Source organism: Pseudophryne corroboree, chromosome 7 (genome assembly GCF_028390025.1).
Source record: "Pseudophryne corroboree isolate aPseCor3 chromosome 7, aPseCor3.hap2, whole genome shotgun sequence".
Lineage (NCBI taxonomy): Eukaryota > Metazoa > Chordata > Amphibia > Anura > Myobatrachidae > Pseudophryne > Pseudophryne corroboree.
Window position 1 is genome coordinate 55,581,911 of NC_086450.1, and position 24,881 is coordinate 55,606,791.

Below are 24,881 nucleotides of genomic sequence, written 5' to 3' on the forward strand. Positions count from 1 at the left end.
TGCAGAAGAAGCTGGAGGCATTGAAGGAGGAGCTAAAAGGGAGCGATTCCGCTAGGCATGTGGGACTTGTGGATGGAGCCCTTAATTCGCTTAACAAGGATTCACGGGTGGTCAATCTGTTGAAATCAGAGCACTACATTTTGGCCACCGTGCTCGATCCTAGATTTAAAACCTACCTTGGATCTCTCTTTCCGGCAGACACAAGTCTGCTGGGGTTCAAAGACCTGCTGGTGACAAAATTGTCAAGTCAAGCGGAACGCGACCTGTCAACATCTCCTCCTTCGCATTCTCCCGCAACTGGGGGTGCGAGGAAAAGGCTCAGAATTCCGAGCCCACCCGCTGGCGGTGATGCAGGGCAGTCTGGAGCGACTGCTGATGCTGACATCTGGTCCTGACTGAAGGACTTGACAACGATTACGGACATGTCGTCTACTGTCACTGCATATGATTCTCTCACCATTGAAAGAATGGTGGAGGATTATATGAGTGACCGCATCCAAGTAGGCACGTCAGACAGTCCGTACTTATACTGGCAGGAAAAAGAGGCAATTTGGAGGCCCTTGCACAAACTGGCTTTATTCTACCTAAGTTGCCCTCCCACAAGTGTGTACTCCGAAAGAGTGTTTAGTGCCGCCGCTCACCTTGTCAGCAATCTGCGTACGAGGTTACTTCAAGAAAATGTGGAGAAGATGATGTTCATTAAAATGAATTATAATCAATTCCTCCATGGAGACATTGACCAGCAGCAATTGCCTCCACAAAGTACACAGGGAGCTGAGATGGTGGATTCCAGTGGGGACGAATTGATAATCTGTGAGGAGCGGGATGTACACGGTGATATATCGGAGGATGATGATGAGGTGGACATCTTGCCTCTGTAGAGCCAGTTTGTGCAAGGAGAGATTAATTGCTTCTTTTTCGGTGGGGGTCCAAACCAACCCGTCATTTCAGTCACAGTCGTGTGGCAGACCCTGTCACTGAAATGATGGGTTGGTTAAAGTGTGCATGTCCTGTTTATACAACATAAGGGTGGGTGGGAGGGCCCAAGGACAATTCCATCTTGCACCTCTTTTTTCTTTCATTTTTATTTGCGTCATGTGCTGTTTGGGGAGTGTTTTTTGGAAGGGCCATCCTGCGTGACACTGCAGTGCCACTCCTAGATGGGCCAGGTGTTTGTGTCGGCCACTAGGGTCGCTTATCTTACTCACACAGCTACCTCATTGCGCCTCTTTTTTTCTTCTTTGCGTCATGTGCTGTTTGGGGAGTGTTTTTTGGAAGGGCCATCCTGCGTGACACTGCAGTGCCACTCCTAGATGGGCCAGGTGTTTGTGTCGGCCACTAGGGTCGCTTATCTTACTCACACAGCTACCTCATTGCGCCTCTTTTTTTCTTCTTTGCGTCATGTGCTGTTTGGGGAGTGTTTTTTAGAAGGGCCATCCTGCGTGACACTGCAGTGACACTCCTAGATGGGCCAGGTGTTTGTGTCGGCCACTAGGGTCGCTTAGCTTAGTCATCCAGCGACCTCGGTGCAAATTTTAGGACTAAAAATAATATTGTGAGGTGTGAGGTATTCAGAATAGACTGAAAATGAGTGGAAATTATGGTTTTTGAGGTTAATAATACTTTGGGATCAAAATGACCCCCAAATTCTATGATTTAATCTGTTTTTTAGGGTTTTTTGAAAAAAACACCCGAATCCAAAACACACCCGAATCCGACAAAAGAAATTCGGTGAGGTTTTGCCAAAACGCGGTCGAACCCAAAACACGGCCGCGGAACCGAACCCAAAACCAAAACACAAAACCCGAAAAATTTCAAGTGCACATCCCTAAATGTCTTACGAAAATATTTGGAAATTTCATACTATAAATTAAACACCAATAAAACGGAAGCCCTTTCCTTTAATATCCCCATGGAAGTGTAAGGTAGACTTAAAAATTCATATAAATATGCCTGGTAGGGGTGCTTTTTAAAATATCTTGGGATTAACTTGACAAATTAATATTATTGAATGCAATTACGGTCCCTTATTAAAAGCATTTAAGGGGTTGACTGGAGAGTGGTTCCTGCAGGAGGTCTCCTGGTTAGGTCGGATAGTGGCAGCGAAAATGTTTCTCCTGACGAAATTGATGTATTTGTTTCGCGTTATTCCTAGATTTCTTCAAAAATATTTATACAATAAATGTAACCAGATTTTGACTCAATATATTTGGAAGGGTTCTAGACCTAAAATAGAATACCCAAATTTTGCCTAAACCATCTCTTTATGGGGGACCATTTAATATTCTTCTCTCAGCTGCAAGACCAATATAACATTCAGAAACAGGACTTCTTAAAATTTTTGCAACTAAGAAGTTGGCTGCAAACTTTTCAACCCTCACTTCATAAGAAACTCATGTTTCCAGCTTTTATCAAATCCAAGCTTGATTCACCTTCACATAAAGGAGTAATCATCTGGTGGTACCAATTTCAAATTCTAGATAATAAGAAGGGTAAATTAAATTCTCAGATTAAGTGGGAACGGGATTTGGCTAGATCTTTTAAAAATGAAGAGTGAGATTTCATCTTTAGCACTTGCTTCAAACTTTCTAAGTGCATTAACCACTCAGAAATGTTTTTCAAACTGATTTGGAGGGCATACAGATGAAGCCACGCTCATCTGAGGCGGCTTCATTGCAGGCGTGCACTCCTGGCGTGACTAGGTGATCTGTTCATCTAGCCCCGTCAGGAGTGCACAGAGACACTCTCCTATTCACTAGAATAGGGCGCGTCTACATCTCGGACCCATGCGCACCCTGGATGGGGACACTCTCCCATTCTAGTGAATGGGGTGTGTCTAAGTCACGGATTCACGCACCCGCCCAAGCACAGACAAAGCCACGACTAACATGGTTCCGTCTGTACTTTACCCCTAAAAAGGCAACACAAAATTTGGCCCTCAGCGTCCATATTCTGTTGGAGGAAATGTGGTGGGGTAGGCGATATTTACCATATTTTCTGTGCTTGTCTGCAACTACAACCACTCTGGAGAGTGGTGTTCCACATGATGAGTATGATTATTGGATTGACTATTCCGGCAGACCCTGTTATAGTCTTATTTCATTTGTATTTGGGTCAGCTGTCCATTGGTGATAAATATGTTATGGGACACGTTTTGATTACCACTAAAGCTGCTATTGCTCAGCTCTGGAAAACTGAGGCAATTCCTTCTCTGTTAGTTATTCAAAATAAGATTCATAAAGCTAGATGCATCATCGCTTGAATGTGATAAAATGGAGAAAGAAAAAGTGCCTGCCAATCAGCTCTTAACTGCCATGTAACAGGCTGTGTTTGAAAAATGGCAGCTAGGAGCTGATTGGCTGGTACTTTTTGACTCTCTATTTAAAAAATAAATAAAGCAGCCAGTATTTACATTGCACAATTTTTTTTACCCACCCAAATCTGTCTCTGTACATGTTATATCTGCCCCACCTGCAGTGCAGCATGGTTTTGCCCAATTGCTAACTTTTCTATTTTGCTAGCAAACCTGAATAACCCCCATTGGGGCAGATGTATTAACCTGGATAAGGCATAAGGAAGCGATAAACCAGTGATAAATGCAAGGTGATACACGCACCAGCCAATCAGCTCCAATATGTATATCAACAGTTAGGAGATGATTGGCTGGTGCGTGTATCACCTTGCATTTTTCACTGGTTTATCAATTCCTTATGCCATCTCCAGGTTAATACATGTGCCCCAATGTGTGGTAATTCACAGTATATGGCACCTGCCATCAGTGGCGTAACTAGAAATTTTTCTTCCCCAAGCCAAAAAATTCACACACCGCAATGTCCGTGATACATTATGCCACACACTGCAATGACCCTGAGACATTATACCACATATCACAATGCCCGTGATATAGTATACCACACACCGTAATGCCTGACACATTATGCCACACACCATAATGCCTGTGACACATTATGACAGGAATCGCTATGCCCGTTATACATTATGCTACGCACTGTAATGCCCGATACATTATAGCACATTCAATGTCTGTGACACATTATGACACACACCGCAATGCCCGTTATACATTATGCCCCACACTGCAATGCCCCTGATACATTATAGCACATGCAATGTCTGTGACACATTATGACACACACCGCAATGACCCTGAGACATTATACCACATATCACAATGCCCGTGATATAGTATACCATACACCGTAATGCCTGTGACACATACCGCAATGCCCGTTATACCCTATGCCACACACCACAATGCCCCTGATACATTATAGCACATACAATGTCTGTGACACATTATGACACACACCACAATGACCCTGAGACATTATACCACATACCACAATGCTCGTGATATAGTATACAACACACCGTAATGCCTGACACATTATGACACACACCGCAATGTCCGTGATACATTATGCCACACACTGCAATGACCCTGAGACATTATACCACATATCCCAATGCCCGTGATATAGTATACCATACACCGTAATGCCTGTGACACATACCGCAATGCCCGTTATACCCTATGCCACACACCGCAATGCCCGTTATACATTATGCCACACTGCAATGCTCCTGAGACATTATACCACATACCACAATGCCCATGATATAGTATGCCACACACCGTAATGCCTGTGACACATTATGACACACAACGCAATGTCCGTGATACATTATGCCACACACCGTAATGCCCATTATACATTAAGTCCTACAGTAAGGCTTCTAATTACTTTTAAATTACCTGCTCGTTGCCAGGGGTTTCATGCTCTTGGTTCCATGCACGGTGCCAGGGGTTTTCATGCTCAGGGTGTCATGCTCGTTGCCAGGGGTTTCATGCACTGGGTGTCATGCTTGTTGCCGGGGGTTTCATGCACTGGGTGTCATGCTCTTTGCTAGGGGGTACTGCTTGTTGCTAGGGCTGTGCTCTCCCAGTGCCACATATGCCCCCATGCCAGATATTCCCCCACAGTGCCAGGTACTCACATGCCCCCAGTGCCAAATATAGCCCCCCCCCATGTGCAAGGTACACATATACCCCCCCAGTGCCACATATGCCCCCAGTGCCAGATATTTCCCCACAGTGCCAGGTACTCACATGCCCCCAGTGCCAAATATAACCCCCCCCCATGTGCCAGGTACACATATACCCCCCAGTGCCACATATGCCCCCTCAGTGCCAAATAAGCCCCCCTCTCCCTATGCCGCATATGCTCCCCCAGTGCTCCCCCCCGCGCGCGCTCCCCCGCTGTTTTGTGATGGAGGGACACGGAGGGCACAGCGTGCGCCTCTCCTGTGTCCCTCCTGGGTCTCCGGCGGGTCTGTTAAAGGAAGTGCCAGTTCGTGAGCCAATCAGAGCTCACGAACGGCACTTCCTTTATTAGAACCTCCGGAGAAGCAGGAGGGACAGAGTAGAGGCGCGCGCTGTGCCCTCTGTGTCCCTCCTTACAGCAGCGGAGGCAAGGAGGGAGAGGAGACCACAGATTGACATGCGGACGCTCGTCCGCATGTCAGTCTGCGCTAAATCAGTGGCGCCCCCGCAGCCCTGCGCCCTCAAGCCACCGCGAGGGCTGCGGGGGCAGTAGTTGCGCCACTGCCTGCCATTACATTTTAGTAATATAATTTAAAAAAATAACTCATTATACCTTTTGTGATCTCACAAATTGTCATGTTGTTGATTTCTGTATTATGTATCTTTCAGGGTCACGGACATTACAGAAGTGTTCCATGTATCCCTGGAAGAACTCTTGGGTTATTTAAAGGCCTTATGTATGTGCCACAAATTTCTAAGTGTAGATGAGGCTGGAGCCACTGCTTTTTTACAATCTGTGGAGAAAAGGTCAGTAATCAGGGCTGATAAAAAAAAAAAAACATTTTAGAGATACGGAAAAGAAATTTGTATTTGAAATATGAAATTGTTAATGTCAGTCCTGCTCTTTACCTCACCCACTGTCCAGTGGTATGAACCCTGCTGGTGCTGTGATCACAAAGCAGGGAGCCAGGATGTCGTGTGCCCTAAATTGACAGCATTTTTTCATGTATCCCCTAGTCAAAAAGTTTCTTGGTGAGCAATTCAGGAACAATTATTAAATTAAGCTAATTGTGATTTCCTGTCGTCCTTCAGGTCAGCTATATGTTTGTCCACATATACTGTATTATGATTGGCAGCCACCAGCACTGGTTTAGCCTATTAAATTGATCATAAATAATTTGACTTGATCCTAGACCACCAACACATGGCACCCCTGCAAGTTCCCTCTGACACCCCAGGGTGCCCCAGTTTCGGAACCTCTGTTATTGCCAATTCCTCCTGCAGTACTTTCAATAGATTGGAAAGGCCATACTATTTACTATTCCACCTGCAAATTATTTTTCACTTCCAGACATCAATGGGTTAAAGCTCCTTTCCCCCCACACCCCAAGGAATCTGTTTTATTTTGTAGTGGAGAGGAGACACAGCCTGACACTTCTGGGGCGGGACCAGAGTGCAGTGTAACTAGGCTGTGCCCCCAAAACATGGAAAATACCCTCGATTTGCAGGTCTGCGGGTAGGGGCGGGGCTAAATGATGTGATCACAACTTTTGCACACCCTGCATCTGTGCTTTCAGTGTCTTTATCTTCACCCTGCCCGCTTCAGTAGGAAGCGGCAGGGTGCGGGAGAGATGCGGGAGAGCCACCTACCCTTCTGGGGTTGCAGGGGACTACCCCAAAAATCTGGAGTCTCCTGCACCTTCCGGGAGGGTAGGCAACTATGACACACACACATATATACATACAGTATATGGGATGTGGTTAAGATACAGACGCCGGAATCCCGACCATAAGTATAGCGGCCAGTGTAGGTTTAGGCACCACCCAGGGGGATTAGGGTTAGGGTGCGGGAAAGGGGGGGTTAGGCTGTGGGGAGGGAGGGTTAGGGTTTGGCACTACTGGCGGGGAGGTTAGATTTAGGCACTAAAGGGGAAGGGTTAGGGTTAGGCTGCAGGGAGAGGGGGGTTAGGATGAGGCAACTTTGGGGGGAGATTAGGGTTAGGCATTCAGGTAGGAGGTTACAGTTAGGCTGTGGGAAGGGAGGGTTAGGGGTAGGGGAGAGGGGCTAGAATACATAGGCATTCCTATAATATGTGTGGTGCACACTGGCCCCTAGGCCCTTTCCAAGTGATTTGCACATGAGCACTGGAGATGTCCATGGGAATAATGCGCGGGCACCATGTTCCTGGAGACCTGCACATGCGCAGTAGGGTCTGGCATTCCCAATATTGTTCCCCACTGGGCTACACATCACATTGCTGGCCAGTTAGAAGGTTCCCCTGGAACCCTCCATGGAAGTGACCTCTGTGCGTGTCCAGTCTGAGCTGAATGTGCATGCGCAGAAGCCCTGGCAGACGCCGTGGCAGATCACATCGATGGGCTCTTTTCAAAGCACCTGTCCCTGCCTGTGTTGCATCATACATTCAGGGGATTGGATCGCTCCCAGATCACATTCAATAAGCAATACATGATAAGAGTCCATCTCCGCTGATAGAACTGCAGCTGCACTAAAACTAAATGACACTGGGTCAGAGTGTGTAACAATGAACATGAGACCATACACCGGACAAAGAGGGTGGGTGGGAGGGAGGTTGAGCAGACAGGGATACTGTAAGTCCCTTAGTGAAAGTGGTAGGGAGAGGGTCACTGGTGTGGGGCTGGATGCTGTCAGTCATGTCTCAGGCAGTGTGACTGTAAGGCTGTACCTTAGTGCCGGAGGATGGAGTTCACCTCTGGCTCCTGTTCTTCTCCCCATCTCTGTAATTGTGGCAGGCGTCTGGGAAGGCAGGCAGGCAGATTTCTCGTGTGATCTAAACTGTCCAGTCTTGGTATTGCCGTTTGGTGAACCGTGGTGGCCCGCACGTATCCTGATGTGATGGCAAGGGCATTTTAAGAGAGGAGGGGGCCCATGTGCAGACTCGGGGTGGGCATCCTCCTCTCCACAGCGCCGTAGGCTCCGGAATTGTGCCGGAGTCTACTGCACATGAGCAGTTCTCCGTAAACATGGGGCCTGCCATGGTCCGGAGACAAATTTCATACTGCACATGCGTTGCGGCCATTTTGAGAGTGATTTTTTTTTTGCCGCAGCTGTAGTGCCCATTGCAGGACTCTGGAAAAGGTAAGTATAAAACAACATGGGTGCAGTATGTGTGGTGTGTGGCCCCCCTGGACCCATGTGCACCAGACACATTGCACCCATGATAGAAATGCCAATGAGTAATGTGTTACTCTCTCATGCAGGTCCCATCATGCACACGCTGCTGTCATGTATGCATAGTAATAAGTGCTCTGGCCCCCGTTTTTGTGCCCCTGTTCCTCGGGGGGCCCCTCTGAACTGTGGGGCCCAGTATAGTTGTTCCCTTTGTCCCTCTCTATCGTCGGGCCTGGAGGCAAGATGTATGAGGACACGTCTGTATGCATCGCTGTGTAACAATACTGTAGTGCAGGGTATCTGTCATTTTTATAATTGACTCAGAAATCTCATGCCAGCGTTTTTTCATTACTCTAAATTGACATCCTTGTGCATACCCTGTGCTATTACAGTATGGTGTATATTCATTAGGGATTGTAGTACTTATTGGTCACATGTGGTGCATTTATTCTCATTTCAGTTGTTATAATAAATAGTTTCAATGTAACATTATAAGCGCTACGTCACTGTCTTTCTGCAATATACATATTTCTCTGACTATTGGAAAAGAGTTCTTAAAAGAACAGTTATTTCTTCCCCACAGGATGACAGACACCATGGGGGAACTGTCTGGTGAGGAGACCCTGGAGTTCCACATAAATTACTTCTGCATCCTGGCTTGCAAATCATAACCTGCTCTGATTTCTGTCATTCTCATTGTATCACTCGGATGAAGAATAAATAATGATGCTCTTCATTATCTACTAATTGGATGTCTTCTGTTATTAATGTTTTTTTACTTACATTGGAGATCACATGGCTGCCTAGATGACCATTACATAACTCTGACATTTAATGGAATTCCCAGTTTCTTTCAAAGGATCTGGATCCACTCATTTGTCATTTCTGTACAAAATGATGTTATGGCAAGTCTATTTGTTTTAGTTGTTTTTCTATTGACTGTTCTATACTTTCAATAGAACTAATGGCTGGGTTGGAAAACATTTTATTTAGATTTACAGATGGAGATACACTCATCCAGTGCGGCTCCATCGCAGCCGTGCTCTCCCGATGTGGCTAGGCGATCCGTCTGAGACGCTCTCCTATGTAAAAGTTGACAATATTTAAAAACTAGTGCAATTGTTAATGTAACCGGACGCAACTCTGATGAGAAGTGCGACACTATACCTTAAATGAACACGTTACAAGTGTACTGCGCTCCAACCCGCAAAACATTTAATAAAGAGAAAAGGGGAAAACAGATACAGAATGCAGTAACAATTGATCAAACCATAAACATCAAAATACAGAGAAATGCAAATATAGTATAATATACCAGACCAGTAAGGGCTTACAGGTAATAGACCAAATACATACACTGCGCCACTGGATTTTAGGCCTCCGTCATCTAGCAAGATGACCTCTGAGAAAAAGGTGACTCCAACCTGGGACAGGTGCATGTCCTTTTATACAATGTTCCAAAAATAATACAATGGGGAATGTAAGATCTTTTTCCATTGGTCCAGGGGCGGGACATATTCAGTACACCTTGGATCGTTGGTCAATTCGAACACTGGTCGATGCCTAATCTTGGGATGTGATTACAGTTGTTTACCTCTGAGCTCCCGCCTACAGACCAGTTCAAACCGACCACAGTATCATACAAGAATATACATGAATCCGGTATTGCTAATAACTTGTTCCCGCAATATGTGACAATATCCTCGCAAGAACCGGATTATTACTTATGTGACCATGAACAATTTGATCCCACACATGGTGTCCTTATGCAGTCCCATCTCTGTACTACACGTATGGCTGGATATCTAATGAAACAATACCTTTATATACAAATATATATATACTAGGTGCTTCATCGCGCCCTACGGGCGCTCTTCACACCGTTGTAGGGGGCTACGCCCCCTTCACCCCTGCACGTCTTTGTGTGGTTGAATATATGATTATATGGAGTATTACCTGCATTCCTACTGTTGTTAGAGGTAAAATATTGCGCAATGTAAGGGCAGCGGATGGTGATGGGGGCGTTGCCTCTTGCTACGGTGTGAACAGCGGCTGCAAGGCCCGATGTAGAGAATGTAGCGGGTGTGTGGGGGACCGTGGATGGGGGAGAGTGTCTGTAGATGCTGCAGGAGGAGGGCGGAATGGGGAAGGGAGTTGGGAGGTGCTGCGGGTGGGGTTGGGCGGGGGAGTGGGGTCCGGAGGTGATATGGGTGCGGGAAGGGCGGGGGGTCGCGGGTGGGGAAGGGACAGGTGCAGGGGTTGCTGCGGTGTGGGGGAGGGTGTCTGTAGATGGTACGGGTGGAGGGGGTTTGATGCAGGGAGGGGGTGTGCGGATAGGTGAGGGGGCTGCGGGTGGTGGAGGGGCAGGTGCGGGGGTGCGTGGATGCTGCAGGTGGGGTTGGGAGGTGCCATGTGGGGGGGGAGAAGCATGGGTGGTGCAGGTGGGAGAGGGGCAGGTGCGGTGGGGTGGGGGACGGGGTCCGAGGGCGGTAGGGGCAGTTGTGGGTGTTCCGAGGGTGGGGGAGGGGTGTGTGGCACGGGTGGGGAAGGGAGGGGTGCGGGGTTTGCTGCTGTGTGGGGGAGGGTGTCTGTAGATGCTACGGGTGGAAGGGGGTTGATGGGGGTGGCGCAGATGGGTGAGAGGGTTGGGAGGTGCTGGGGAGGGGGGGAGGCTGCGAATGGGAGAGTGGAATTGGAGGCGGTGTGAATAGTGGAGGAGAGGGGGTGTGGTGCGGGAGGGGCAGGTGCAGGGCTGTTGGGGATGGAGTAAGGGTTCCGAAGGTGCTGAGGGTGGAGAAGGGGTTGATTGCGGGGGTGTGGTGGATGGTGGAGGGGGTCCGGAGGTGCTGCGGGTGGTGGAGGGGCAGGTTTGGGGGTGCGTGTAGGGGAGGTGGGTTGCTGCAGGTGGGGTAGGGGGTTCGGAGGTACCGTGTGGGGGGGGGAGAAGCATGGGTGGTGTTGGTGGAAAAGAGGCAGTTGCGGTGGTTTGGCAGATGGGGAGGGGGTCTGGAAGTGCCGCGGGTGGTGGAGGAGCAGGTGTGGGGGTGCGTGGATGACACGGGTGGGGGAGGGGGGGTGCTGCAGGTGGGATAGGGGGTTGGGAGGTGCAGTGTCGGGGGGGGGGGAGAAGCACGGGTGGAAGAGCGGCAGGTGCGGTGGTGTGGCGGATGGGGAGGGGGTCTGGAAGTGCCGTTGGTGGTGGAGGCGCAGTTGTGGGGTGCGTGGATGCCACGGGTGGGGGAGGGGGGCTGCTGCTGGTGGGGTAGGGTTTGGGAGGTGCCGTGTGGGGTGGGAGAAGCATGGGTGGTGCTGGTGGAAGAGAGGCAGGTGGGGTGGTTTGGCAGATGGGGGAGGGGGTCTGGAAGTGCTGTGGGTGGTGGAGGCGCAGTTGTGGGGGTAGCAGTGGGTGGGGGACGGGTTCCTATACACACAGCATGATACTGGTCTGTACAGCATGGACATATACAGACACAGCAACTGCACTCCTGTCCGCACTCACCACTTGTGGCTGGGCTAGGCCCCGGCATTCCCATGGCCACTTCCCCACACAGCTGCAGTATGCTGGACACATCCGACAACTTCTCCTGTGCTCCTCGGTTTTGCTATCCACAGAAGGCCCTGAGAGAGTCACCCTGCTCACACAGCAGCAGCAGCACGTTCGGGTCGGTAGCCGCAGCCTCTTCCGCTCCCCGGCGCCTCCGTCAGGTGGACAGTGGACTGGCATCCCCCGAGGCCGTCCCTTCCCCACACAGCTGCAGCGTGCTCTGGTCCCCCGCCGGAGCCTCCTCCGATCCCAGTCCAGTAAAAAGTTAGTGAAGCGGGAGCGTGGCAGGCGCCCATAGGCAGCTGCCTAATGCTGGCACCGGCCATGATAATGAGCACTCCCCCAGGCAGCATGGCGCCTGGAGAGCTGCGGGTAGGGGAGCAACTTTATGTGGAGCTGGGGGCAGGAGTGGCGTGAGGCTGGGCGCCTGCACACAGACAGGTGTGGGTGACGGGGATGTGGAAGTGGAGGGGGTTGCGGCGTTGTGGTGATGGCATCTGGCGGTACAGTGTGGGCCGGGTGTATGAGAGAGGTTGTGGGGCGGGCGGCAGCGGTCTGTGCGGCTGTGGTGCGTGCGGCGTGTTGCCGTTACTGTGTGTCCGCGTCTGCAAGGTGATGCACAGACATGGGGCGGCAGGGAGGGGACGCAGAGACGCAGGGCGGCAGGGAGGGGACGCAGAGACGCGGGGCGGCAGGGAGGGGACGCAGAGACGCGGGGCGGCAGGGAGGGGACGCAGAGACACAGTGCAGGGACCCAGAGATGCAGGGTGGGGACGCAAAGATGCAGGGCGGGGACGCAGAGACGCAGGGCGGGGACGCAGAGACGCAAGGAGGGGACGCAGAGACGCAAGGAGGGGACGCAGAGACGCAAGGAGGGGATGCAGAGACACAGGGCGGAGACCCAGAGATGCGGGGTGGCAGGGCGGGGTCGCAGAGACGCAGGACGGGGACGCAGAGACGCAAGGAGGGGACGCAGAGACGCAAGGAGGGGACGCAGAGACGCAAGGAGGGGATGCAGAGACACAGGGCGGGAACCCAGAGACGCGGGGTGGCAGGGCGGGGATGCAGAGACGCAAGGAGGGGACGCAGAGATGCAAGGAGGGGACACAGAGACGCAAGGAGCAGACGCAGAGATGCAATGAGGGCACGCAGAGACGCAGAGCGGCAAGGAGGGGACGCAGAGCGGCAGGGAGGGGACGCAGAGACGTAGGGCGGCAGGGAGGGGATACAGAGAGGGGATGCAGAGAAGCGGGAGGCAGAGATGCGGGCGGCAGGTAGGGGATGCAAACAGGCTGGGTGGCAGGGAGGGGATGCAGAGAGGCGGGGTGGCAGGGAGGGGATGCAAAGAGGTGGTGCGGCAGGGAGGGTGCGCAGACACGCGGGGCGGTATGGAGGGGATGCAGAGACGCGGGTGGCAGGGAGGGGGACACAGAGACGCAGGGAGGGGGATGCAGATATGCGGGTGGCAGGGAGGGGATGCAGAGAGGCGGGGCGGCAGGGAGGGGATGCAGAGACGCGGGACGCAGAGATGCGGGCGGTAGGGAGGGGATGCAGAGAGGGGGTGGCAGGGAGGGGACACAGAGACGCGGGGCGGCAGGGAGCGGACGCAGAGATGCGGGGCGGTAGGGAGGGGATGCAGAGAGGCAGGCCGGCAGGTAGGGGAGGCAGAGACGTGGGGCGGCAGGGAGGGGACGCAGAGATGCGGTGCGGCAGGGAGGGGATGCAGAGAGGTGGAGCGGCAAGGAGGGGATGCAGAGAGGCGGGGTGGCAGGGAGAGGGACGCAGAGATGCGGGGCGGCAGGGAGAGGGACGCAGAGAGGCGGGGCGGCAGGGAGGGGATAAAGAGACGCGGGTCGGCAGGGAGGGGATGCAGAGAGGTGGGGTGGCAGGGAGGGAACGCAGAGACGCGGGGCGGCATGGAGGGGACGCAGAGAGGCGGGGCGGCAGGGAGGGGATAGAGAAACGCGGGTAAGCAGGGAGGGGACGCATAGATTTGGGTCAGCAGGGAGGGGATGCAAAGAGGCAGGGAGGGGACGCAAAGAGGATGGGCGGCAGAGAGGGGACGCAGAGACGCGGTGCTGCCTATGTACTCTCTCTCACCTGTGAGGTTGGGGCAGCGTCCACAGTACCAGGTGTGCTGTCCCGCATCTCAGGCTTGTGCAGCCGGCAGGCCAGTCCCTGTGGTGTTCAGTCCGGGTCTCTGGGGATGGTGGGAGGCAGCATTGTCTTAGGTGTGCGGAGGAGGCGGCGGGTGTCTGTACGTGGCGCAGGGAGGCCTATGAAGCCGCCATACATATTAGGAGGGACGGGTGGCACAGGAGACGGACGGGGAGGCAGCAGTCAGGCGCGGGTGATGCTGCGCCGTAACTGGCGGGACAGTGGGTCCCAGGCACGGCTGCAGTGCGGGAGCTGGCGCTGGGGGTGTGCGGAGGGCGGGAGGGGTGGTGCGGCCTGCGGATGTCTGGTCGGCTGTGGTGCGGCACGGCCACCGTGTCCGTGCTGCGGATGGGTGTGAGAGTCTGGGAGATGGTAGGCTTGTGCGGCTGGTGGGATCGGTGCTGTGGGGTTAGCGGGTGTGTGTGCTGGTCCGTTATGCGTCGGGTCTGGGCCGTCAGTGGCTGCATGTGGGAGCTGGTGGAGGGGGGCTTGGGGGTGTGTGCTGCGGGTGGCATTGGGGTGTAGGTGGCCATGGTTACCTGGCACTGTGGTGGGTCCGTCCCCTGGTGGCTTGTGGCTGGGGATGGTGGGGGGGATTGTGTGGCTGCTGCTCCCGTTCTGCTAGTAGTATGCTGGGACAGGGCAGGAGCTGCTAACTCCTCCCAGCCCTGTGACTCCACCCAGCGTTAGAACTGCAGGCACAGAGTCACAAGGCAAATATATAGGAGATATATATATATGTAGGAGATAAGCACATACACACACATACACACACACACACACACTATGGGGGCAGTGTATACTGTATTTGGCACAGTGGGGCATTGTATACCTGGCCCTGGTGGGGGGGGCAATGTATATTTGGCAGTGTCGGCATTGTATAGCTGGCACAGTGTCAGCATTGTATAGCTGGCACAGGGGGCCAATGTATATCTGGCACAGTGTGGGTATTGTATATCTGGGCCTGTGGGGGCAATGTCTATCTGCCACTGTGGGGGCAATTGTATAGCTGTGACTGTGGGGGCAATTGTATAGCTGGTACTGTGGGGGCAATTGTAGAGCTTGCACTGTGGGGGCAATTGTACAGCTGGCACTGTGGGGGTAAGTGTACAGCTGGCACTGTGGGGGCAAGTGTACAGCTGGCACTGTGGGGGCAATTGTACAGCTGGCACTGTGGGGGCAATTGTACAGCTGGCACTGTGGGGGCAAGTGTACAGCTGGCACTGTGGGGGCAATTGTACAGCTGGCACCGTGGGGGCAATTGTACAGCTGGCTCTGTGGGGGCAATTGTACAGCTGGCACTGTGGGGCAAGTGTACAGCTGGCACTGTGGGGGCAAGTGTACGGCTGGCACTGTGGGGGCAAGTGTACAGCTGGCACTGTGGGGGCAATTGTACAGCTGGCACTGTGGGGGCAAGTGTACAACTGGCACTGTGGGGGCAAGTGTACAGCTGGCACTGTGGGGCAATTGTATAGCTGGCACTGTGGGGGCAGTGTATAGCTGGCACTGTGGGGGCATTGCATGCAAGAGGTGGTGCTGGGGTTGTGGGGAGGGGGGTTTAGGTGGTGTGCGGCTCGACGGCGGGTCCCGCGGCTGCATGCTGAAGGATAGTGCTGGGGTTGTGGGGAGGGGAGGATGTGTGCTGTGCGGCTCGTCTGTTCAGCTGACGTCGGGTCCCGGCCAGCTTGTCCTGGAGCGGATGGCGGGTCCCGGGCAGCGTGTCGTGGAGTGGACGGCGGGCCACGGCCATAGTGTTGTGGAGCGGCTGCATGCAAGAGGTGGGGTGTTGGGGTTGTGGGGGAGGGGGGGATCGGCGGTGTGCGGCTCGTCCGTGGTGCGGACGGCGGGTCCCGGCCAGCCTGTGTGTGCCGCCGCTGATGCTGGAGTTGTGGGAAAGGGAGGGGGGGGGGAATAGCTGGTGTGGGGTGAGGGTGTCTTGTGTGTGTGTGTGTGTTTTCATCCATTGTGCGGACGTTGTCTCTGGGGCTGCTTGCTGCCTCTGGGGACTGGGGAAGGGGGGGTGCGGGTGTCATTGGGGTGTAGGTGGCTGTTTTGGGGGGTAAACCTAGGGAGGGGTGCATGGTTACCAGGCACTGTGCTGCGTCCGGCCACTGGTGGGTTGTCTGTGGAGATGGTATCCGGATTCTGTGGCTGCAGTGCTGCTCCCATTAGTGGTGTGCTGAAACTCCCCCCAGACCTGTGACTCCACCCAGCGTTAGAGGGCCAGGCACAGACAAGGCAAATATATAGGAGATATATATATATATATATATATATATATATATATTTATATATATATATATATATATATATATATATATATATATACATACATATACAGTTGACCAACTGTGTAAAGACTATGGGGGTAATTCTGAGTTGATCGCAGCTTCAAGTTTGTTAGCAATTGGGCAAAACCATGTGCACTGCAGGGGAGGCAGATATAACATGTGCAGAGAGAGATAGATTTGGGTGTGGTGTGTTCAATCTGCAATCTAAATAGCAGTGTAAAATAAAGCAGCCAGTATTTACCCTGCATAGAAACAAAATAACCCACCCAAATCTAACTCTCTCTGCAAATGTTATATCTGCCCCCCCTGCAGTGCACATGGTTTTGCCCAACTGCTAAAAAATGTACTGCTGCGATCAACTTGGAATTACCCCCTATGTGTAACTCATTGTGTAGGGGACAGGTCAGTACTGTGTAAACCATAATGCCAGAATACATGATACATAAAACATATCACTGTTAATTCAAATACCAATGTCTGGTTTATATGTAATATCACTTTATGGTTGCCTGGCTTAGATCACTTAAGAACCACACAGGATTCTGATATGTGCATGAATGTGTCTGCATATCACACATTCAGGAATCTGCATATCTTTAGCAATTGTATGATATCTGGCTTCTTATTTGTTAGAGACAATGGGGGTCATTCTGACACGTTCGCACTCTGCAGTTCATCGCAGCGGTGCGAATGGGTTGGAACTGCCCATGCGCGGTGGCTGTATTGTGCAGGTGCATCGTTGTCCGGCGGCGGGCGGCACCGGCCAGCGATGCCGCATACGAAGAAAATGGTCGCAGCAGCGACCGCAAGAAGATTGACAGGAGGAAGGCATTCCGGGGCGTCAACTCACCAGTTTCCAGGCGTGGAGATCCAAATGCAGGCGTGTCCAGGCGTTTGGAGGGCGGATGTCTGACGTCAATTCCGGGACCTTCATCACTGGATCCATCGCACAGGGTAAGTAACTGCAGTGCTAGTCTTGTTTTACACAAAACATTTTTAGCATAGCAGGGCTGCACAAGCGATTGCAGCCCTGCAATGCTAAAATACACTCCCCCATAGGCGGCGTCTAGTTGATCGCACGAGCAGCAAAAAGTTACTATGTGCGATCAACTCGGAATGACCCCCAATGACAGCCCAGGATCACCTGACATCACCGTCCCAATTGTTCATGGTAATAATTGAGGCAAACAATGGTATTTACACATTCAATCAGTCAAAGGTCTATCTTCCATGGACACAATGCCTGTTTGGACAGAGCAATCTGATATGTTTTAGGACACTATAAGAATTTGTATTTCTGGCTGTAACACATTTGAGTGTATATTTTCTGTAAGTAAGAAATATTTGCTATTGTGATACAGTATGATATTTATTAACAAATGTGTCTTCTACCGTAATGTTCACAGTAACTTGCCGTTACGGTCATTCGCGCCCTACTGTATTTGTAGATGCATCTTAGATGCATCCATTAGTAAATGCCATAGTGTATTCTAAATATTGAAATATGCAATTTGACTTTGACAGACCACTCTTTGACAGTAACCAAAACTATTACATAAATTTAATAATTCATATTTCACAACATTTGAATAAGGGCTTTGGAAGAAGCAGAAGAAAAAGAAGAAAAAAATTGTAGATGGCAATATATCTATTATTGTACAACCTAGTGGGATAGGTAAAGCGTGTATTTATGGGGGTGTGTTTGAAGGGAATGTATCATTGTGCCATGATAAGTCCTATGTAGTTCTACAAAAAGCTTCAAGGTCTGCAAAGTATTCATTTAGTCCTTCTCATCCCATATTAAGGGTCTGTAAATGTTTAAACAAACATACCGAGCTTTTTACAAAATGGCATTTCTAGCTGCGCTCATAATAAATGGGGAAGCACATTTACCCGATGATACATTTGGGGAGATGTATGTGTATGCCATTATGTGTGGATAATGTTCCTGCATCGGCTATGTGTATTATTAACTGGAGATGACAGAAAAGAGGGTAAGACAACCTTCATATACACTAAGCGGCATATATAAGGCCCATGGGTAAGACATGAGAGTGTATCCAACCTATAAGGATGTTTAGGAAGTCCAAATCCAGGTGTTGTTGGGACAACAATCAATAGCGCATAGAAGGGGAAGAAAACAGTGCATACAAATATTGGCATTTATATGGTATCCCTTATCTGATCACCGCTTCCACTTCAGGGTTATAGACTAGGTCTTCTTCTACAGTACTGCTTCTCCTTAAGCTCATTAAATTTGTGCTAACATCTTCCGGTCTCTCACGCTTACTTTTTCTCTGGTTTATCACCCGAACACATTTTAATCACCAAACCGATAATAATGATGACATCACCACATCACCGCAGAGACACATGACCAGCTTTCCTATGCTGGATGTGAGTAGGTCATTGTCTGATTGTTCCATATTATCTCCAAATTTTCTGGTTTCTGGGAATAGGTGAAATCTAAACATATCAGGGATTTATCTACATGGTACTGGTGGAGTCTCAGGCTAGGGGATCTAGATATATTATATTTCCTGTCCACCGGTCTCCCCCCATGTAACTCAAGTACCTCATCTAACGTTAATGGGTATGGCACTAAGTATAAAGGGAGAATACTGCGCCACTTGTGATGTTAACAACAAATAAATAAATACGTAGTGACACTCCCTAAAATGTATAGGGCATCTGCTAACCCCCAAATAAACAGGGATGGTAGTTCCTTGAATTGTAAAGTTTTAGCAGCAAAAAGGGATGGGGGATAAAACGACCAATGGTGTCTGAAATAAATTAATCTGACAGTGTATAAATATAAAAATATTTTACAAATTTATTCACATAAAAATTCTAAAAATAAATGGTGTAATATGCGCTCAGTTAACATTATGGATGCTTTCTATAGTGATGTGATATATATATTTTATTATGCACATCACTATAGTAAGCATCCATAATGTTAACTGAGCGCATATTACTATATATAAGCATAATGCTAACATGGTTTCTATATTTCACTAATGTTGTTATAACCAATAGATTCCTTTCCCCCTGTTTCCATCTTTGTAATTTGTCATTGTTAAGAGAATATTATATGTTTCTCTATTATTCATCTGTTTTCTATCTATTTCTATGGTAACCGTTGTGGGGGAATGAAAAAGTGTCCCTCAACCTGGTCTCCATTAAAATGGCCGCCGCATGGAAAGCAACTAGAAATACCCCTGACAAAATGGCCACCGCAATGTATGAAATTGCGGGAGTCCGGCCGCTTGTGTCCAGCCTCTATGACCATCTAATTCAGTGAGGACAGCGGGCGCATGCGCAGTTGTGTTCCGGAAGTGGGGTGGAAGTGACGATTTTGACGCGACGATACTGGAAGTGTGGCGGAAGTACCACTGTTATACTTACAAAATTGTTTTAAGATGTTCTCATTATTCAAACCTGTCTCCACAGCATCCGTTTTATGCTGGATGCATATGTACTATATGCTCACTATGAATTTTAATTATATTTATAGATCTAAACCTCGGCATGTAATAACATAATTAAAAAAACAGGATGTGATGTCATAATTGAGTATGGATTAGTAGTAGCTTAAATAGAAGCCCAGTTCCACTTTGCCTTTACCCCTTGATGAAGTCTGTGTGACGAAATGCGTTGGTAAACCTGACAGTGACCCCATACTCAGATAAGCTAAATCCTCTTACAATTATTGCATGTTGCACTTTACTTATTTATTTATACAATTGTGTGTTTTTTTGTCCCATTTTTTTAAAGAGAGTTTGTACATCATTTATTTTTACAATTTTTCTGTGAATACATTTGTAGAATATTTTTATATTAATACACTGTCAGGTATGGCACTAAGCCTACATTATTTTGTCCTTGAGGTACCTGTGAGCACACCCAACATTCTGTTTGGTTTAAGACCTTACCCACTAGTGAGTGGGAAAAGGGCCCTAATTTGCACACCTTAATTAGGTAGTGAGGTGCTACTCTGCTTGAGACTTAGTAAAGTGTACAGAGGAAAAAGGTAGCAGGTGCACTATCTCACACTAGCTCAACCTGTAGTAACCAGAGGCACTTACCATATTCCTGGCCAGGGCTATGAGCTTACCCACCGCATCAAGGTAGCCTCTCATTGGGTAAGTCCCTAACACTAACTATAGGGGTTCAGGTCCGGGCGGCGGGACACCCCAGAGCCACCCAGCCAGACAACCCCAGGGCATCGCAGGAGTGATAAAAATATAGGGTTAAAGAGGTAGGAGCAGCTGCTGCTGCTGCATGTGTGAATAATGTGAGGAGTAAAAGAAAATGATGTGAGGGTGTTACATATATATAAAACAAACTATGAGTGCCATGGAGTGATGAAATAGTGTTAAATTGCGATGCCCCAGGGATACCCAGCCACGGCAGGCACAGGGAGACCCGCACCCCAGAGAATTCCCCCCATTATGGACTGCCATATTAAACAAAATGTAGGAGTCTTACCTCAGTGTGCTCATTCCAAATGTAAAGGCTAGAGTGTTGGACTATTTAAAATCAGAGGGGTGGGTGGGGCAGGGTGCTAAATTAGGGTGAAGGTGTCTCCTACCTTCAAAAATGTATGAATACATCAGTTACAGAGGGAAAAGGGCCCTAATTTGCACACCTTAATTAGGTAGTGAGGTGCTACTCTGCTTGAGACTTAGTAAAGTGTACAGAGGAAAAAGGTAGCAGGTGTACTATCTCACACTAGCTCAACCTGTAGTAACCAGAGGCACTTAGCATATTCCTGGCCAGGGCTATGAGTTTACCCACCGCATCAAGGTAGCCTCTCATTGGGTAAGTCCCTAACACTAACTATAGGGGTTCAGGTCCGGGGGGCGGGACACCCCAGAGCCACCCAGCCAGATAACCCCAGGGCATCGCAGGAGTGATAAAAATATAGGGTTAAAGAGGTAGGAGCAGCTGCTGCTGCTGCATGTGTGAATAATGTGAGGAGTAAAAGAAAATGATGTGAAGGTGTTACATATATATAAAACAAACTATAAGTGCCATGGAGTGATGAAATAGTGTTAAATTGAGATGCCCCAGGGACACCCAGCCACGGCAGGCACAGGGAGCCCCGCACCCCAGAGAATTCCCCCCATTATGGACTGCCATATTAAACAAAATGTAGGAGTCTTACCTCAGTGTGCTCATTCCAAATGTAAAGGCTAGAGTGTTGGACTATTTAAAATCAGAGGGGTGGGTGGGGCAGGATGCTAAATTAGGGTGAAGGTGTCTCCTACCTTCAAAAATGTATGAATACATCAGTTACAGAGGGAAAAGGGCCCTCATTTGCACACCTTAATTAGGTAGTGAGGTGCTACTCTGCTTGAGACTTAGTAAAGTGTACAGAGGAAGAAGGTAGCAGGTGCACTATCTCACACTAGCTCAACCTGTAGTAACCAGAGGCACTTAGCATATTCCTGGCCAGGGCTATGAGCTTACCCACCGCATCAAGGTAGCCTCTCATTGGGTAAGTCCCTAACACTAACTATAGGGGTTCAGGTCCGGGGGGCGGGACACCCCAGAGCCACCCAGCCAGACAACCCCAGGGCATCGCAGGAGTGATAAAAATATAGGGTTAAAGAGGTAGGAGCAGCTGCTGCTGCTGCATGTGTGAATAATGTGAGGAGTAAAAGAAAATGATATGAAGTGGTAATCACTCAAGGGATGTCTGTCAAATTCTGCCTTATTGCTAAACTGACATCTTTGGATGCACTCATCTTCAGTTATAGGGTCACAATACTTACAAATACAGTATTCCTCAGACAATAACCCCTCACATTGTCTCCGAACTTCGTACTCTCCAAAACCTCTTACTCACTCCCAGGGGTGTATCTAGGGGTCTGAGCGCCCCTGGCAAAGAAAGGGACTGACGCCCCCATATTTGAAATAGGATAGGTGCATGTGCAAAAAAAGTACATGATCTTGTGGGAAAGGGGCATGACCATACATTAGTTCCCCCAATTCAAATTACGCTACACAGTAGTGTCCCTTATACACATCATGCCCACACAGTAGCAGTTCCCTTTACACATTATGCCCACACAGTAATTCTTATAACACTGAGGAGACATCAGCAGTGCATGGCCTGGCTGAGGACACAATGCCACCCAAGGCCAGGTAGTATAATCAAATAGTAGTGCAAAGAAGTGCAGTGCAGCGCACAACCAAGTGGTGCAAGTAGAAAAAAACAATGTTAGTGGTACTGTGTGCATGCACCCAAAAAATGGGTGTGGCCACATGGGGCATGGCCAATGAAAATGGGGGTGTGATACACATATGACTCCAATAGTGCCAGATAACATATGCCCCCAATAGTGCCAGATACACACATGCCCCCCCAGTGCCAGATACACATATGCACACACAGTGCCAGATATGCCCTCACAGTGCCAGATATGCCCCCATGTTGCTAGATATTCCCCCACATTGCCAGATATGCCCCCACATTGCCAGATACACATGCCCCCACAGTGCCAGATATGCCCCCACAGTGCCATATGTGCCACCCACGGTGCTTGATATGCACCCACAGTGCCAGATATGCCCCCACAGTCATATAGTTATAGTCCCCATCCTCCTCCCAGCACATAGCCATAGTTCCCTCACAATAAATAGCCATAGCCCCCACCTCCCCAAGCAATAGCCGTAGTCCCCCCAGCACATAGCCGTAGTCTCCACCTCCCTCCCATTACATAACAATAGTTCCCTGCCAGCATAGATAGCCTTAGTCCCCCTCCCTGCACATAGCCCCTCACCTCTCTAAGCACATGGCCATAGTCCCCAACCTCCTCCCAGTACATAGCTGTAGTCCGCCCTTAGCACATAGCAGTGGTCTCCCCCAATCCCAGCACATACATAGCCTCCCCAGACAGCACATAGCCCTAGTACCCACCCCACAACATCCCAGCAGATAGCCGTAGTGTCTGGCAATACCTGCTGTGCCGATCTTCTTGGAATGGAGGGCGGAGGATTGCTCTGCAGGCAGGAGCTGACGCCGGTGTCCTGCACCGCACCAAACTACATGAAGAAGCTGAAAAAAATAACAACAGCTCCTAGCAGCTCTTGCCGCCGGAATCTCCCAACAGCAAGGGTTGCTGGGAGTTGTAGCTTATTTTCAGTTTCTTCCCTGTAGTACATTGCGGTGCCGGACACACCGGTGCCAGCTCCTGCCTGCTGAGCGATCCTACACCCTCCATCCCAGGCAATGCACAGGCAGCTCGGCACAGCAGGTATTGCACTACAGCTTAAAGGATTACACCCACTGGTCGAGGGTGGCACCGTCGGGCAGCGCCCCCTGCTTAGCAGGCGACCCTGGCGCGTGCCATCCTGGCCAATGGGTAGATACATTCCATCTCACTCCTGCTTTGAGCAAAGTATCAGACTGTCCCTGGGATTCTGTCAAGTCATCGCCGTTTACTGAAGAGCCTGTCCCAGGCCCCCACTCAATTCTTTCCGAACCTTCACAGAAATAAACAGTCCTGGGAAAAATAAAGGAAAAAAGGAAAAGAAAAACGTTGATTTCCGACAATCATCCATCTCTCAAACAAAAATCCTGTGTGACCACTTAATACGCTTGGGGGGGGGGGGGGGGGGGAAGAGGGGGGAAATGTCCACTGCTTTCTCCTCTCGGTTCTCCCGGAATAGGTTCTCTAGTGATATCTCCTCCGTTTCACTTCTTTCCCGAGCTTCTTCCGGGTTACTGGCTTTCTTGCAATACGACGAATGGACCCAAGTCTGTCTCTCTGCTACCTTCAATGAAGTGGTGCTGGTCAACAAAACTTGGTACGGTCCCTCCCAATGGTCTATCAAACAACTTGAGTGCAAAAACATTTCGAATCATCACCTAGTCCCCTGCTTCAATATCATGGCAGTTTGAACTTGGCATACCTGGAATCAACAATTTTAAGTTCTTTTGCTGTTCTCTCAAGTGCTTATTCATTTTTATGAGGTATTGAACTGTCACCTCATTGTGGCATTTCAAATCGTCCTGAGGGTCTATAATCACATGAGGTTGCCTTCCAAAAAGAATTTCAAAAGGCGATTGAAGTGGGAGTGGTCCTGATGCAGTAGTCCAGTTTCAGTCTTCACTTTGCTCAATTTGCTGTTGATAGTACTATTCACTCTCTCCACTTTTGCACTGGCTATCAATCCCCAGGAGTTTGCTCATAACCTGAAAGACTTCCCCTGTGGAGTTGGTACCCCTATCATTTTCAATAGTCCTATGGATACCATATCTACATACAAATTCTTGCACTATTTTCTTGGCAGTGAAGACAGCGGTGTTAGAGGCAGCTGGGAATGCCTCTACCTAATTGGAAAACATATCAATACAAACTAACACATATTTAAAATTTCTACAGGGTGGTAGTTGTATAAAGTCAATTTGTATTCCCTGAAAAGAACCGTCTGTACGAGGGATATGGGATGGCTCTGTTGGTACTGCCTTCTTCTTCCTCAGGCATGTAAGACATGGCATGGCTTTCTTGCTCACCTGAGAAGAGAATCCTGGTGCACTCCAGTAGGCTCTCACTAGTCTTCACATTCCTTCCTTGCCCAGGTGAGTCAGACCGTGTGTTGCTTCATCTAGGCTGGGGAGATATGTTTTGGGAGCCACTGGCTGACTTTGTCCATCTCTCC

At 49.7% G+C, this 24,881-nt stretch overlaps 1 protein-coding gene across 1 annotated transcript in view; it reads left to right on the forward strand.

The window, feature by feature from the left end:
• Nucleotides 1-8,963, forward strand: part of LOC134944539 (uncharacterized) — a 162,767-nt gene extending 153,804 nt beyond the window's left edge. Inside the window, exons 5-6 of the mRNA XM_063933170.1 lie at nucleotides 5,735-5,872; nucleotides 8,800-8,963. Of these exons, the coding sequence (XP_063789240.1) occupies nucleotides 5,735-5,872; nucleotides 8,800-8,887 (226 nt within the window). The 3' untranslated portion in view covers nucleotides 8,888-8,963. The remainder of the gene's footprint in view (nucleotides 1-5,734; nucleotides 5,873-8,799) is intronic.
• The last annotated feature ends 15,918 nt before the right edge of the window (nucleotides 8,964-24,881 follow it).